This window comes from Fusarium solani (genome assembly GCF_023522795.1).
Source record: "Fusarium solani strain SB1 chromosome Unknown bctg00000000, whole genome shotgun sequence".
Classification (NCBI taxonomy): Eukaryota; Fungi; Ascomycota; class Sordariomycetes; order Hypocreales; family Nectriaceae; genus Fusarium; species Fusarium solani.
The window spans coordinates 6,023,093-6,034,961 of NW_027072157.1; the positions used below are offsets into that span (position 1 = coordinate 6,023,093).

Below are 11,869 nucleotides of genomic sequence, written 5' to 3' on the forward strand. Positions count from 1 at the left end.
AGAGATCTAGACCGTGACGCGCGGAGAGATGCCATTCAGAGCATCATTGTTGTAAACCAAGCTTGCAGTGACTCAAACGCAAAAGTAGAGACAGTGATTCAACACTTGCCTCATCCTTTTTCCCCATTACCGCCCTATCCCCCCGAGATCAATTGCCCATTCGCCATGGCCTTGTCCTCGTGGCGCATAACTTCCAACCATATCCCCCCACTCCCCGCTTCTTACCCCCAAATTCACACACAAGGACTCAAAACATGTGACGGGGGACAAACCCCAGGTTCTTGTTCGCCGACCTTCTTTTCCAAGGTTGCGGCACATGGTCTCCTCTTTCAAATCATGGGGTAGATTGATACTAGGCTTGTCTCAGTGCCTTTCCCAGATTGCCTTTTCGCACGGATGCAGATGATCTGACAGGGAGGGGGACAACTCAGCCTCAGTCTGCTGTCCTTTGATAAGAAGAGCACAGTTATACCGGTTCCAGCTCGCGTGCCTCACAGCTTTCGTGTCAGAGGGTCTAGAGCTCTGCGAGGCAGCGGCGCACGGGGTGCCCATCTCCCATTCCAGAGGGCACCGTCAGCTGTGCGTTCTAGGTCGGTCTGCCAGCCCTGTAAGGTTGACGGCGACCATCGTCAGCAGTTCGGGAGCAAGTCAGCAGCTTCCCATTATTGTCGTCGTCGTCACCTTTTGTGCTTCCCCTCTTTCTCGGTTGAAAAAAAGAAGACAACATCATATGCATGGTTATTTGCCCTGCTGGAGACTATGAATATCCACACTCCCCTCTCGTGGGCCCCCTGTAAAAAAGCAAATGCCTGCTTCCCCCGCAATCAGGCCCCATGGCGAGATGCCGCGTCGCGTAGGGGTTGGCTGGGTGCCAAAGTGGCGGCGGATCCCGAGATTTGCTGGGCCTCGTCCTGCAAGAGCCCATGTCTGCTGTCTGGATGGAGATCACGAAGGAGAGAGCCATGCGAGCTGCCTGGTTAGGCTGAGGCCAGCTTTTTTTTTCTTATACACTTTTTATTCCCACACTTCTCTGATCTGACAGGCCGAGAGAGGAGATGGTCTTGTCTGACAGGGCTGGCTGAGCCCAGGCAGCTGCTGCATAGCCATTCAATAGCCCCGGGCAGTGTATCACAACCCTAGCGACGGATGCCACGATGCTTCTTCAGACACAGTGTGCCTTTTTTAAATGTCCTCATCCGTGTCCGCGATAGCATCAACGAGATAGGACTATCAGATGGTTCTTCAGCTAGACAGATAGACAAAAGGTCTCACATCGTACCATCGACTCATTTCTCTTCGGCCGGGGTTCGCTCCGGTCGAGGCCCGAGCTTTCTCCCCTTTTTTTCGTCCACGATAGCTAGCGAACTGACAGAGGAGCCCCAGCCTCACTTTTTTTGGTCGTATCGCGATGGATCGGATCAGTTCACCGAGGCGTCTGGACTTTGTTTGCTGGCTCCACATGGCCGCACCCCCGCCGACCCAGACCTGCCAGAACACATCATCAGAGCTTGATTGAATGTGCGAATTGAAAAAAGAAAAATTCCCCATGAAAAAAATGTGCAAATGCTCGACGTGGACGAACGCCAAGTTGGGATCGACCAGGTGTCGGTTGTCTTACCATGAGCGTTCTATCGAATGCGGGTGAGATACGACGCCAAAGTGTAGCGCTCGTATCACCAGCGACCATCCAACATTCTTTTTCAAGCATCAAAATAAAGAATGAAAAAAATCTGGCCGAATACGTGAGATGTAGTTACTCTACGAGGCAGAGATCCGCCAAAAGCAAAGAAGGAAAAAAACTCGGCATCCCCCCCAAAGTTAACGTGTTCGTCCAGTCAAAACTCAGGCCGTCCATCCATCTCGACTCGGACGACTCCAACAGGGCGGGTTCAACACCCCAACGGCGAACCCTCATTTTTCCGCTTGGTGTGTGTGCGAGGATGAGACTCAACAACAACAGATGGAGAGGAAAATTCCCTCAAAGATGCCATCTTTCGTGACATCCCGATGCTAGGTCGGACCCGGGATCTGACTCTCACGACATGTCAGCCATCGGTCGCCCCGAAAGACAAAGATAAGATGGCATTTGACAAGGAGCAAGCCCTTCTGACGTATCCCCGCAAAAAAAGGCTGGATTGATCCGAGAAGGCTTTTTTCTGTGCCTTGTTCGTGTCAAACAAAGCAAAGCAAGCCTTGCCATCTTTTTTTGGCCCTCCTCCAGTTTCATACCACATGGGACGAGACAGCCACTCTCCCGCTATGGCCACGCCGAGTTGATTCTCACACTGTGCTGTCTGCCCGCTGGGCCGCCCCGGGACGGGCTGCCTTGTTGGGCAGCGGGAGCGGAGGTCGCCACAGTGGATGAGGCCCTGCTCTCCCAGCGACGACGCACAGTGCGGCTCAGCACCCCACGCCCCTTTTGTGAGAGTCACTCCCCCCTCCCCTAGAGGCGCCCCCTGTAAAACCCGCCACCCTCCACTTCCAGCGACCGACCTGAGGCTCCAGTCCCATCCATTTTGAGTGGAGCAGACCTAGAGCGTGGGCCACCTCCAGGGCTTCATATTTCCATGGCCCATCCCCCCCGAAATCCCCTTCCCCAGCTTTTCTATCTTCCTCTCCTCATCATCTACAAATCTACAGACCCCCAAATCTTGGTCACATCTATTCAGCGTTTCTTGCTTGCTTTTCTTATTCACGAGCTGGAGCTCCTTTTGATCAGTGCTTGACGCATCCACCAACTACTTACTCGCCACACACCAAACCGAGAAGGTACCTCTCCCTTTGTTTATACCGTCGTGTCCATTCCAAACGACCCAAACAAAGACATCAACCACAACAACAAACACCACGCGCAAACAAACAACTTCTTATATAACTCTATACACATACCAGCCCAGCGCAGGTCGCAATCCACAATTACAAACTCTTGCGATCAACTTTTCACACACACAACAACCGTCACCATGGCTTCTTCAACCGAGACAACTTGCTACTACCTCGTCCCCAATCTCCAGGCCCTCGACCCCTCAGCCCGCGAAGTAGACGCCTCGGCCTACACCTGGGTCCAGCCCACCATCATCGAGGACGAGGACCTGACCTTTGGCGGAAAGGCCCTGAGCACCTGGTACGAGGAGGAACGTCGCCGTCTCAGCAGCGGCAGCGATGAGGAGGAGCGCCGCGGACGCGAGCGCGTGAGGAGGAATTACTCGCGATCCTCCAAGTCGCACAAGAAGTAATCAACTCGAGTCAAGGTCAGGAGGAAGAGGGAGCTTGATGGCGGACATCTCGACATTATGATACCCCTTTAGACGCGTCAAACGACACTCGACATCTACCGCCACAAGCAATCCTATACTTCCTCCACGGATCAGCCTGTCAAACAGACAAGGCATCTCAATCTACCATCTACCTCTTGCACCCTACCTCACCTCAGACCTCGCCATCACTCCAACGAAACGACTATAGACACTCAGATTCAGATATCCACCCAACCCAATACACCTCCAACCTCTCCACCTGGGAACACACATGTACAACTTCCCTCAAACCCGACCTACCTCTTCTCTTTTGCTCGGTCTACATCAGCATCAGCATCAGCATTCGGAACTCTCTCACGGAAAGCGCATTTAGACTTGGGGAGAAACACGCATTTCTCCGTCGAACCCCCATTCCATCATCTGTGCAAGGCGGGAAAGCACAGCAGGGGTCTCGCAACATCTTTCAGGCGTTGTTTATTGTTTTATTTTGCATTTGGGATACCCCACACGGTTGGAAATCATTTATTACCACGACACACGCAGGCGTAACCAGCCGTTCTGCTTCTGTGATCTCGGTGCGAGGGGGCGGGGGCAAAGGGAGGGAGGGACCTGGATATGAGATGGGCGGCGACTAATCCCGCAAGAGGTAGCTCTTACTGAATGGCAGAAATACCATAAGTTAACCACACAATGACGTTTCGCCTCTTCTGCTGCGCCTTGTACGTGATGTATTTGATTTACCAGATCTGAGATGTTGACGTCGACCGCGTCTCTTTCCGCCACAGTCGATTCCGATGAGATAAGCCACGGAGCGAAAGCGAGGCGATCGACGCGTTCATCGTAGCCTAAACAAAACATAGCTACCCGTATCGAGAGCTTGCCCATAGTAAGCTTCCGCGTCTCACTCTTTTTACAACGTTACAGCTTTCTCGTGAGAGCTGTTGCGCATCACGCCGACCGTGGCAGATGATCCACCCATGAGGTCATCCAAACGCACCCCCTCCCCTTGTCAGAGCAAGCAATCATGCCACTACCACGTGTAGAGCGAGGACCAGCTCCCATGGACGGGGCGAACTCAGGGACAGTGCTTGCAGGTCAGGGCCGTTCCAGGGATTGAAACGCGATCCTCTTTTTCACTGCCATGATGGATGACGTCGTGATTCTTATGCTGCGGTTCAAGTAAGGCTGGACAGCGCTTGCTGTTGACAAACCGAGCTTAGCGGTCGATCATTCGGGGAAAGAGGTTGCATAAGCATACAAGGCTTATTAAGTTGAAAGAGGGTGGGAAGGAATACGCACAATACGATTGTACAGATAATCGACTTTGGAAGTGTTCGCCACTGTAAAAGAAAAAGAGCGTGATTTCCCATGTTGCTCTCCCGCCCCTATGTCTCGGCCCACCTCTCCATGACACAAAGCTTCAGGGCCCTCGAGCCGTCATCGCGCTCGGAGCCGCGCTCCGTAAGATCTGGTTCGACGGGCGGGGGTCATCAGGCCAAGGCATGGGAGCGTGGGGGGCGGATTGTCAACCACCCACACGGATCAAGTCACGGCATTGCGAGGAGGTGGTGTTGCGGTTTTATGGGTTGAGGTTTTAATGATGCCATTCTGAGGTCGGGTATCATGATTTGCATTGTTTTTCGGTTATTCTTGTAGATTCCGGGACGTCGGGCGTAAACTGGGCAACTCGAGAGTTGGGTTTACTTACAAGTGAGTGAGGCTGCTCGACGGCAACTCGAGGCGGGAGATGTTGAAGAGAGTGTCGCGCAGTTATTCCCGAGTTGCCGGTAGAGCTACCTTTGATTGAGACATTGCCGAGACTGCAACTTTAGGCTGAACATTGACTTGAACTATGTTTATCAGCCTATTGAAGTACAGGGAAGTGTCTGTGGTTTCAGTTGTGGCTCCGGAACACGAGCGAGCAAGGGACCTTGTAACCGGCAGTTGAAGAAGACTAGCCTGTTGTTAAACTAAGACTCCCGCTATCTATAATATTAAGAGCCTTACTAGTTGTGATGGGAGCCATGTCTCATTCTATGAGACTGACAGAAGTGTCTCAAGATGTCAGACCTCCGTCAACGCGAGACCCGACGACTAACTCAACACTGAGGTACCCGACGGGCCGGCACCACTCAATCTGTGTTTTCCCAGATCATGGACCAAGCCAAGATATAAAGTAGAGCCACAGGGAGATATAATGCGGGTTTGCAGGGGTTCCATTAACCCCAGATCTTTTCACCATGATCTGTCCTCCACCTCCCCCCGCCTCCGACACTGACCTTGGGACTTCGCTATGGGAACTAGACCCTTAATTATGTCACTGTTTCTCATAAATTCCAAGAACTTGAACGTATATCTTGTCAACTTCTTTAGCTGCCCGTGGTCCAAGTTAAGCTTCTTGCCCTGCCTGCTTTGGTCTACACCCTCCCCCCGTTCCCCAAGCTCACACTCGCTGCCCATCACTACCCCGACAGCCAGATAGAGAGCACGGGAGGGTTGAAGCTTTTGGCCCAGATACAACTCCAAGTTGTTTGATCGTATCTTACACGCCTAAGAGTCATATTCCCGAGCTGTTTCTATCAAGCCAATCCCCTTCGGTGGTAAATACAACTCCCCTGAGCTCCATCCAGCAACGGACGAGAGAAGCTGCCCAGCCAGTATAACCCACACGTCTCAGCCAATATTGACTTATATCCACCGAGGTCGTCAATGGTTAAACTTACTTCTACGGTGATCCTGCATAGGCTTCCCAGTGGCGACCGTCTGTGTCGCACTCGAACGAGTCGGTAGAGCGATCAGCTTGACACCACAGCAATCAAGAGAGCGCGAACAGTGGCTCGAGTTAACTCCCACATCTACAGGCGTACTTTAACCTAACAGGCCGATCTTCTACAGAGTGTCTTGTATCCTATACCTGACCTGAGACGCGGCCCAGTGGCCAGTATCCGACCTTGCTTTGTGGCCCAAGCAACTCCAACTTGACAACCTCAACCAAGACATGGATGTTCATCTGTTACCAGCGCGGCCGGGTATTAATTGCCTCTCGGGAGATGCTAATACTTACTCGGTGGCTCCCAGATACCCTGTCTTGTATTCTCGTGATGGCTACATGGCCAAAATTTATGATGCTGGCAATCAGGCGCCGAGAGGAGTGAGATGAGTGTTGAACCTCTGAGTGTTACAATTTGGGCATCGCAGTTTCACTGCAATTTTAACCCGCACACACGGCGGCGCGAGTTGTCTCAAAAGGGATGCTTGTGTCACTCGACAGCCTTCGCTGTGGTTGCAACACCAATGGTTCGCCTTCGGTTCTCCATGTTTCCGAGTGGCATTTTTTGCACCGTTGGAATTTTTGCCATTTTCTTCACTGCAATTTTAACACGCACACAGCGGCGCGAATTGTCCTGCAAGCCCAGCAAATCTTAGAGGCTATTCCTGTCGGAAGTAACCACTAGGCCAAAAAGCATGGCGCGCCACTCTAGTTAGTAGTGCTTCCCTTATTGCCTACTATGCTGCCAATTCAACAATTCCACCCTTCACTGCAAATTTAACCCGCACACGGACTTGCCTGTAGTTCGTAATGCTTGCTAGCTGATCAATCCTCTGGCAGGGATCCATTGCAATGTGAATGGACATATCGCTCTCTCAGTGTCTACACCTGGGCCAGTGTCAACGTGGTTCGCCTTCGGTTCTGCAGCGCAAGGCAATCACAAGGTGAGTGCAGGTTTTTCACTGCAATTTTAACACGCACACGGGGTCTATTTTGATACTCGCATTGAAGGTGGTCATCATCCCTGGGCTTGTCATTCTCATGTAGGATTGAGAGCGTCGGATCACTCGTTGCGAGCTTGTATATGTGATATCAAAGCTAACTACAAGCAGAATCCTAGGAATGGTCAGTACAATATGTTCCATAAGGAAATGGCAATACAGAGTCCGAACCTTACTAGGAAGCAAATAGGCAATAACGACTTTACCATGAGGAACAGCATTGTCGCGAGACAATGCCATCTCATAAGACCTTCCCTGGCCTGCCCAACCTACCACGCGGGTCAAGAAATAAACGAGATGCCAGAACACATAAGCTATCTAAATTCTCTAAATATTCCATAAAAACCATTACATTGAGAAGAGGATGATCCAATTCCTTAAGACTGGGGCCTTTTTCTTTCTTTCTTGGCTTAGTTGCCTACTCCCTCGACGGCTTGTATGCAGCATGGTGATCGTTTAGTTTGGATCACAGAACCTCTTCAGCCATTCCAAGGAAATCAACGTGCATGTCATTCCCATACGGCTTATCAGCCGGAACAGGGTCGAGCTCTCTAGATACAAGGTATGTTCTCCGGGTAATCAACAGTCCCCGATCTAATGCTAAACTGCGTCAACTGATGTCCAAACTAGCCACCAAAGTCGGGCAAGCGCGGCTGAGGCAGTGTATTCCTTGGCCTTGGATGACAGCTAATCAAGGCCCACTGGTTGGGGTCGCGCAACCGCGATACCCTTCACTGCAATTTTTACCCCTCCGGAGGAACGGCGAGCTCGTGGGTTGGGGCATTTGGCCAAGCGTTTACAGGCCCTTGTGGTCCTTTCCAAAAGTTTGCATGAACCTGAAGAGAAGTTAGCAAGCGGGCAGAGCCCATGTATCAGGGGAGACCGGTGAAGGGGATTTGGAAGACATTCACATGAGAGATTCTATAAGTAGCCCTGTTCGTAAAATTTTGCTTCGAAGCACCTAGCTGTCAGTTCTCTGGCCCTCATGAACGAGGTGATGAGGCAGACTTGCTATCGTCGAATGGTTGGCATAACAAGAGGTCGTTGTGCTTGCCAACGCAAAAGCAAAGAGCGTCAAAAACAAGGCTGTCAATTATAATTCCGCCGTGTAGAAGTTTCAGCGTCGAGCTCTCCAGATAAAACGTATGTTCTCTATGTGACCAGCAGTCCCAGGTTCTATTCTGAATCTGCCAACCAATATCCAAACCCACCACCAAAATCGGGCAAACATGGCTGAGGCAATGCATCTCTTAACCTTAGATGAGAGCCAATCGGTGAGGCCTGTTTAGATCCGGTCACTTTTTTCACTGCATTTTTAACCCCCCTCAAGGAACGACAAGCCCACAAATGAGGGCCGTTGACCAGCAACCCACGAGTTTCCAGAGTCACTATCAAGTCACAGCCCTCTAGGCTAAAGATGGGAGCCAGCAAGACGACAGAGGCCATAGGTTTAAGGGAGCTTGGTAGACTAGACTCGGAAGGCACTCGTAGGAGATTTTGGCAAGGAGTTTTTCTTCTTTGGGCTTCTGCTTCAAGACATGGGAATAACAGTGTCAGTTTCGTTACTTTGGGGAACGAGCTGATGGGCTATGCTTCTTGACGTTGAATGATTGGTATAACAACATTGGGCTTGTCAACGCAGGAGCCCAAAGAGCCTCAAAAACGAGGCGACCAATGATAATTCCGCCGTGAAGAGGTTTCACGATAAATGCCTCTCAATGCCTTATACGTAATTTCGCCAGCCTTCCACCGAGGGCCCGTTCGAGAATATAAGCTTTTGCATCCTGCCGAGACTCGCCCAACCTCCCGGGTGAGACCCGAGGTCAATCCCTGCAGGGGTAATATATTAATAAATGCTTATTTTTCCAACCGTGTTATTTATTTTTGCATGAGAATGCCGAAACTTGGTTCAAATGATGCCGAGGTGAAGGCCTCTCGGGTCGGGCATCAAATGGATCCCGTACAGGGTTAAAAACCAGATTTCACGACCCAAGGAGAATTGAGTGGTAAAAAAAATTTGACAGGTGACAGGGGCAATCAAAAGTAAACAAATCTCGGCAAGTCGAAGGACGTGAGGGTTTTCTTGTGCCTCACCCGCGGAGGCCGTCGTACCCGGCGCTTAGACTCCGGCATTTGCTCAAGAGGCACGGTCCGGCAAGACCGGAATACGCCTCAAGGCTGGCTGGAGAGAGACGGTGTAGCTGACCGCATTGGATTACGACAAAACGCCAGCTTTTCTTTCTGTGCTTATGGCCTGATTATTGTCCACATCAGCAATAAAAATAACACACGCGATTGCCAACTGGCTAAGAAACATCGATAGGGCTGACGGGGCGCAAGTTCGAGAACCCGAGGACATGGGTGGGAGGGCGCCAGAGGGAGAAACGCCGCAAAAGGATGTGACGCCACAAGATGGTTAGCCACATTCCCCGGAATCAAAGGAAAAGCCCGTGTCCGCTTTGGTTGTTTTCTCGTTTCTCGGCAAGCTTGGAATTTACATGTACAGCCCCTCTCTAGCTGAGGTGGTACAAGACGAGGGCATACGACTTTTGTCCTCGTACAGAGACAATCAAGCATCTGATGCGCCTTGCAGGTAGCCACATGCAAGACTTGCACATCCCCCGCATGATTGACCGCTTTGCCCTTCCCTTGCCTACAATCAATAAGTGTCTCATTTCATTATCTATCAGTGTCTTTCTTCAGAGTCATCTTGTCCCGTCATGTGGATCCAGGGTCTCCGGTCCGCTAACGGGAGCCCACATCGGCGAAGCGGGTCCTCACTGTCTTTCAGCCCTTTGAGCGACAAGTGTGTGACTCAAAAAAGTCCATGATGTCTGCAAGAGAAAATCTTCTTGAGCGACCGGGTATATCGGAAGCCCCGGGCGTCCAGGGCTTATGTACGGTATCATGATAATTCTACAATTACTGGTCCTTTACTGTATCCCCTTTGAGTCAGGCCGGTTCGGTTCAGCGTCATGATACAATCATTGCCGGGTCCCCGTTATCTTCGTCTCTGGCGCCAAAGCTTATCGTTGCCAATTCGTGGTCTTGTGACCCTTTCTTGTAGAGCTGGGCTGAGATCCGCCAAGCTGGATTCACGCACGGGCATTCGCAGGCCAAGCTTTGTGCTTTGTCTTGTTTCTGGTGTCTGGTCGTCTTGGCTACAGTAGTTGCACTGAGCTGCTGATCAAGACGGGCAACCACACGTCTTTTCTCCAGACGATGATGAAACCCCCAGCATTTGGACCCCATGACAGCTTGCCCAAGATACAAGCCCATCACACAAGTTACAAACCCATTCACTTCTCACAGCCCCTTTCTGCGCCCTGCTGCATGTGACGACAACGCCCGCCCTCCTCCAGAGTAAAACCAGCCCGCCACACGCGCCGTCAAGGTTCCCTGATCTGGTCCCTCGCCCTGCACATCCGAGCAATCCCTCAAAAAAGACAGGCCGTCCAAGCCGTGGCGTCTGCCACCCTTTCAGCCCGCTTATCCATCAAGGGGGCCCCCTCACACCCATCTCGGTACTCGCCGTTGGGCACCCAAGATATAAAGGGACCTGACGTCTTCTTGAACGCAGTCTATTTTTCTTTTCAGTAGCTCCTCTTTTACTCCTTATTGTGGTTGCATAATTAACAGGGTCTTGCCTGTCATATTGGGCGAGCCAGTGTCATGACGATCCGACCCACCACAACAGAGACAACGCATCAAACGCCTTGACCTTTGAAGGAAAAGCAAGAAAAGCGACCAGTTTCAAGTGCCGATTGCGCGGCTATATTTACTGGCAATTAAATGATTTTGGTTGCAATATAATCTCGACAGCCCTTCTGTTGTCTTACAAATCTTTCACACGACTTTTACCTCTTCTACTCTCACCATCTTCCTCACCTCAATACTCTCGACTTACACCAACACCACCAACAAAATGTATCGTGAGAATCGCCCTGGTCGTCTCTCCCTCCCCGCCATGTGGAGCCCTCCCGAAGACGCCATGCCCAAGCACCACCACCACCACCGTGAAGACCGTCCCACGACGATGGATCGGTCTCGTCAGGCGAGCACATGCTCTGAGCGCAGCTGCGAGGGCATGACGGCCGACGAGACGCGCGACCTTTGGAGGTGCATGCTTGAGCTGCAGCTGCGATATGGCTGCTACAACTCTACGAGGATAGACATGGCTCTTGATGCTGGTGATGAAGGGCTTGATCTTATGCGTGAGTTTTTCTCATCAATTGAGTGTTGTGATTCAATGCTGACTGTCATAGCCAACCGCTTCATCATCGATATCCTCAATGAATCTGTCATCGACCTCCCCGACGAAGGCCGCGAGATGCTCAACCGCTACCTATCCCCATCATCCTGCGCGACAAAGCAAAAGTGGAAGTTTTGGAAGAAGGAATAAATCAGATTGTCAAGGGAGTTTTCATAGGATCGGAAAATTGGCATTGGGTTTGTTTTAACGGCGCATTGAGCATGGGCGGCACAGGCACATTTAGAGGCATCATCTCGCAAGTTGAAACAAAGCCGGAGTTGGGAATTGGAGGATCTTTTTTTAATTTTATTTGTTCGATACCCTAACAGAATGGATCATCATAGCCTTCATATATTCATTACAGCTTGGTTTGCATGAACTCACTTTCCCCATATCCCATGTGTCTCGCCTGAATCTTCATGCTCTCCAGCACTCTACCCTTGACGCCCTCATCCTCGATATCCATGCCCGCAAACCCTCCATACGTAGCTCGGAACTCATACTTTTTCAAGATCCCCCACATGCGAGACATCTCGTCTAGGTTGAGGGGTATGAAATTGGGGATGCTGTACAGAAACGAAAACGAATT

At 51.1% G+C, this 11,869-nt stretch overlaps 2 protein-coding genes across 2 annotated transcripts; both read left to right on the forward strand.

Annotated features, from left to right (window-relative positions):
- Positions 1 to 2,963: 2,963 nt before the first annotated feature.
- MRS44_001926 (uncharacterized protein) lies at positions 2,964 to 3,236 on the forward strand (the record flags this gene model as incomplete). The annotated part of the gene is made up of 1 exon (XM_046281717.2): positions 2,964 to 3,236. The coding sequence occupies one exon, from the start codon at positions 2,964 to 2,966 to the stop codon at positions 3,234 to 3,236; it is 273 nt and encodes a 90-aa protein (XP_046124794.2).
- Positions 3,237 to 10,953: 7,717 nt separating this feature from the next.
- Positions 10,954 to 11,430, forward strand: MRS44_001927 (uncharacterized protein; the record flags this gene model as incomplete). The annotated part of the gene is made up of 2 exons (XM_046267992.2): positions 10,954 to 11,242; positions 11,294 to 11,430. 2 exons carry the CDS (start codon positions 10,954 to 10,956, stop codon positions 11,428 to 11,430), a joined length of 426 nt encoding a protein of 141 aa, XP_046124795.2.
- Between the last annotated feature and the right edge of the window lie 439 nt (positions 11,431 to 11,869).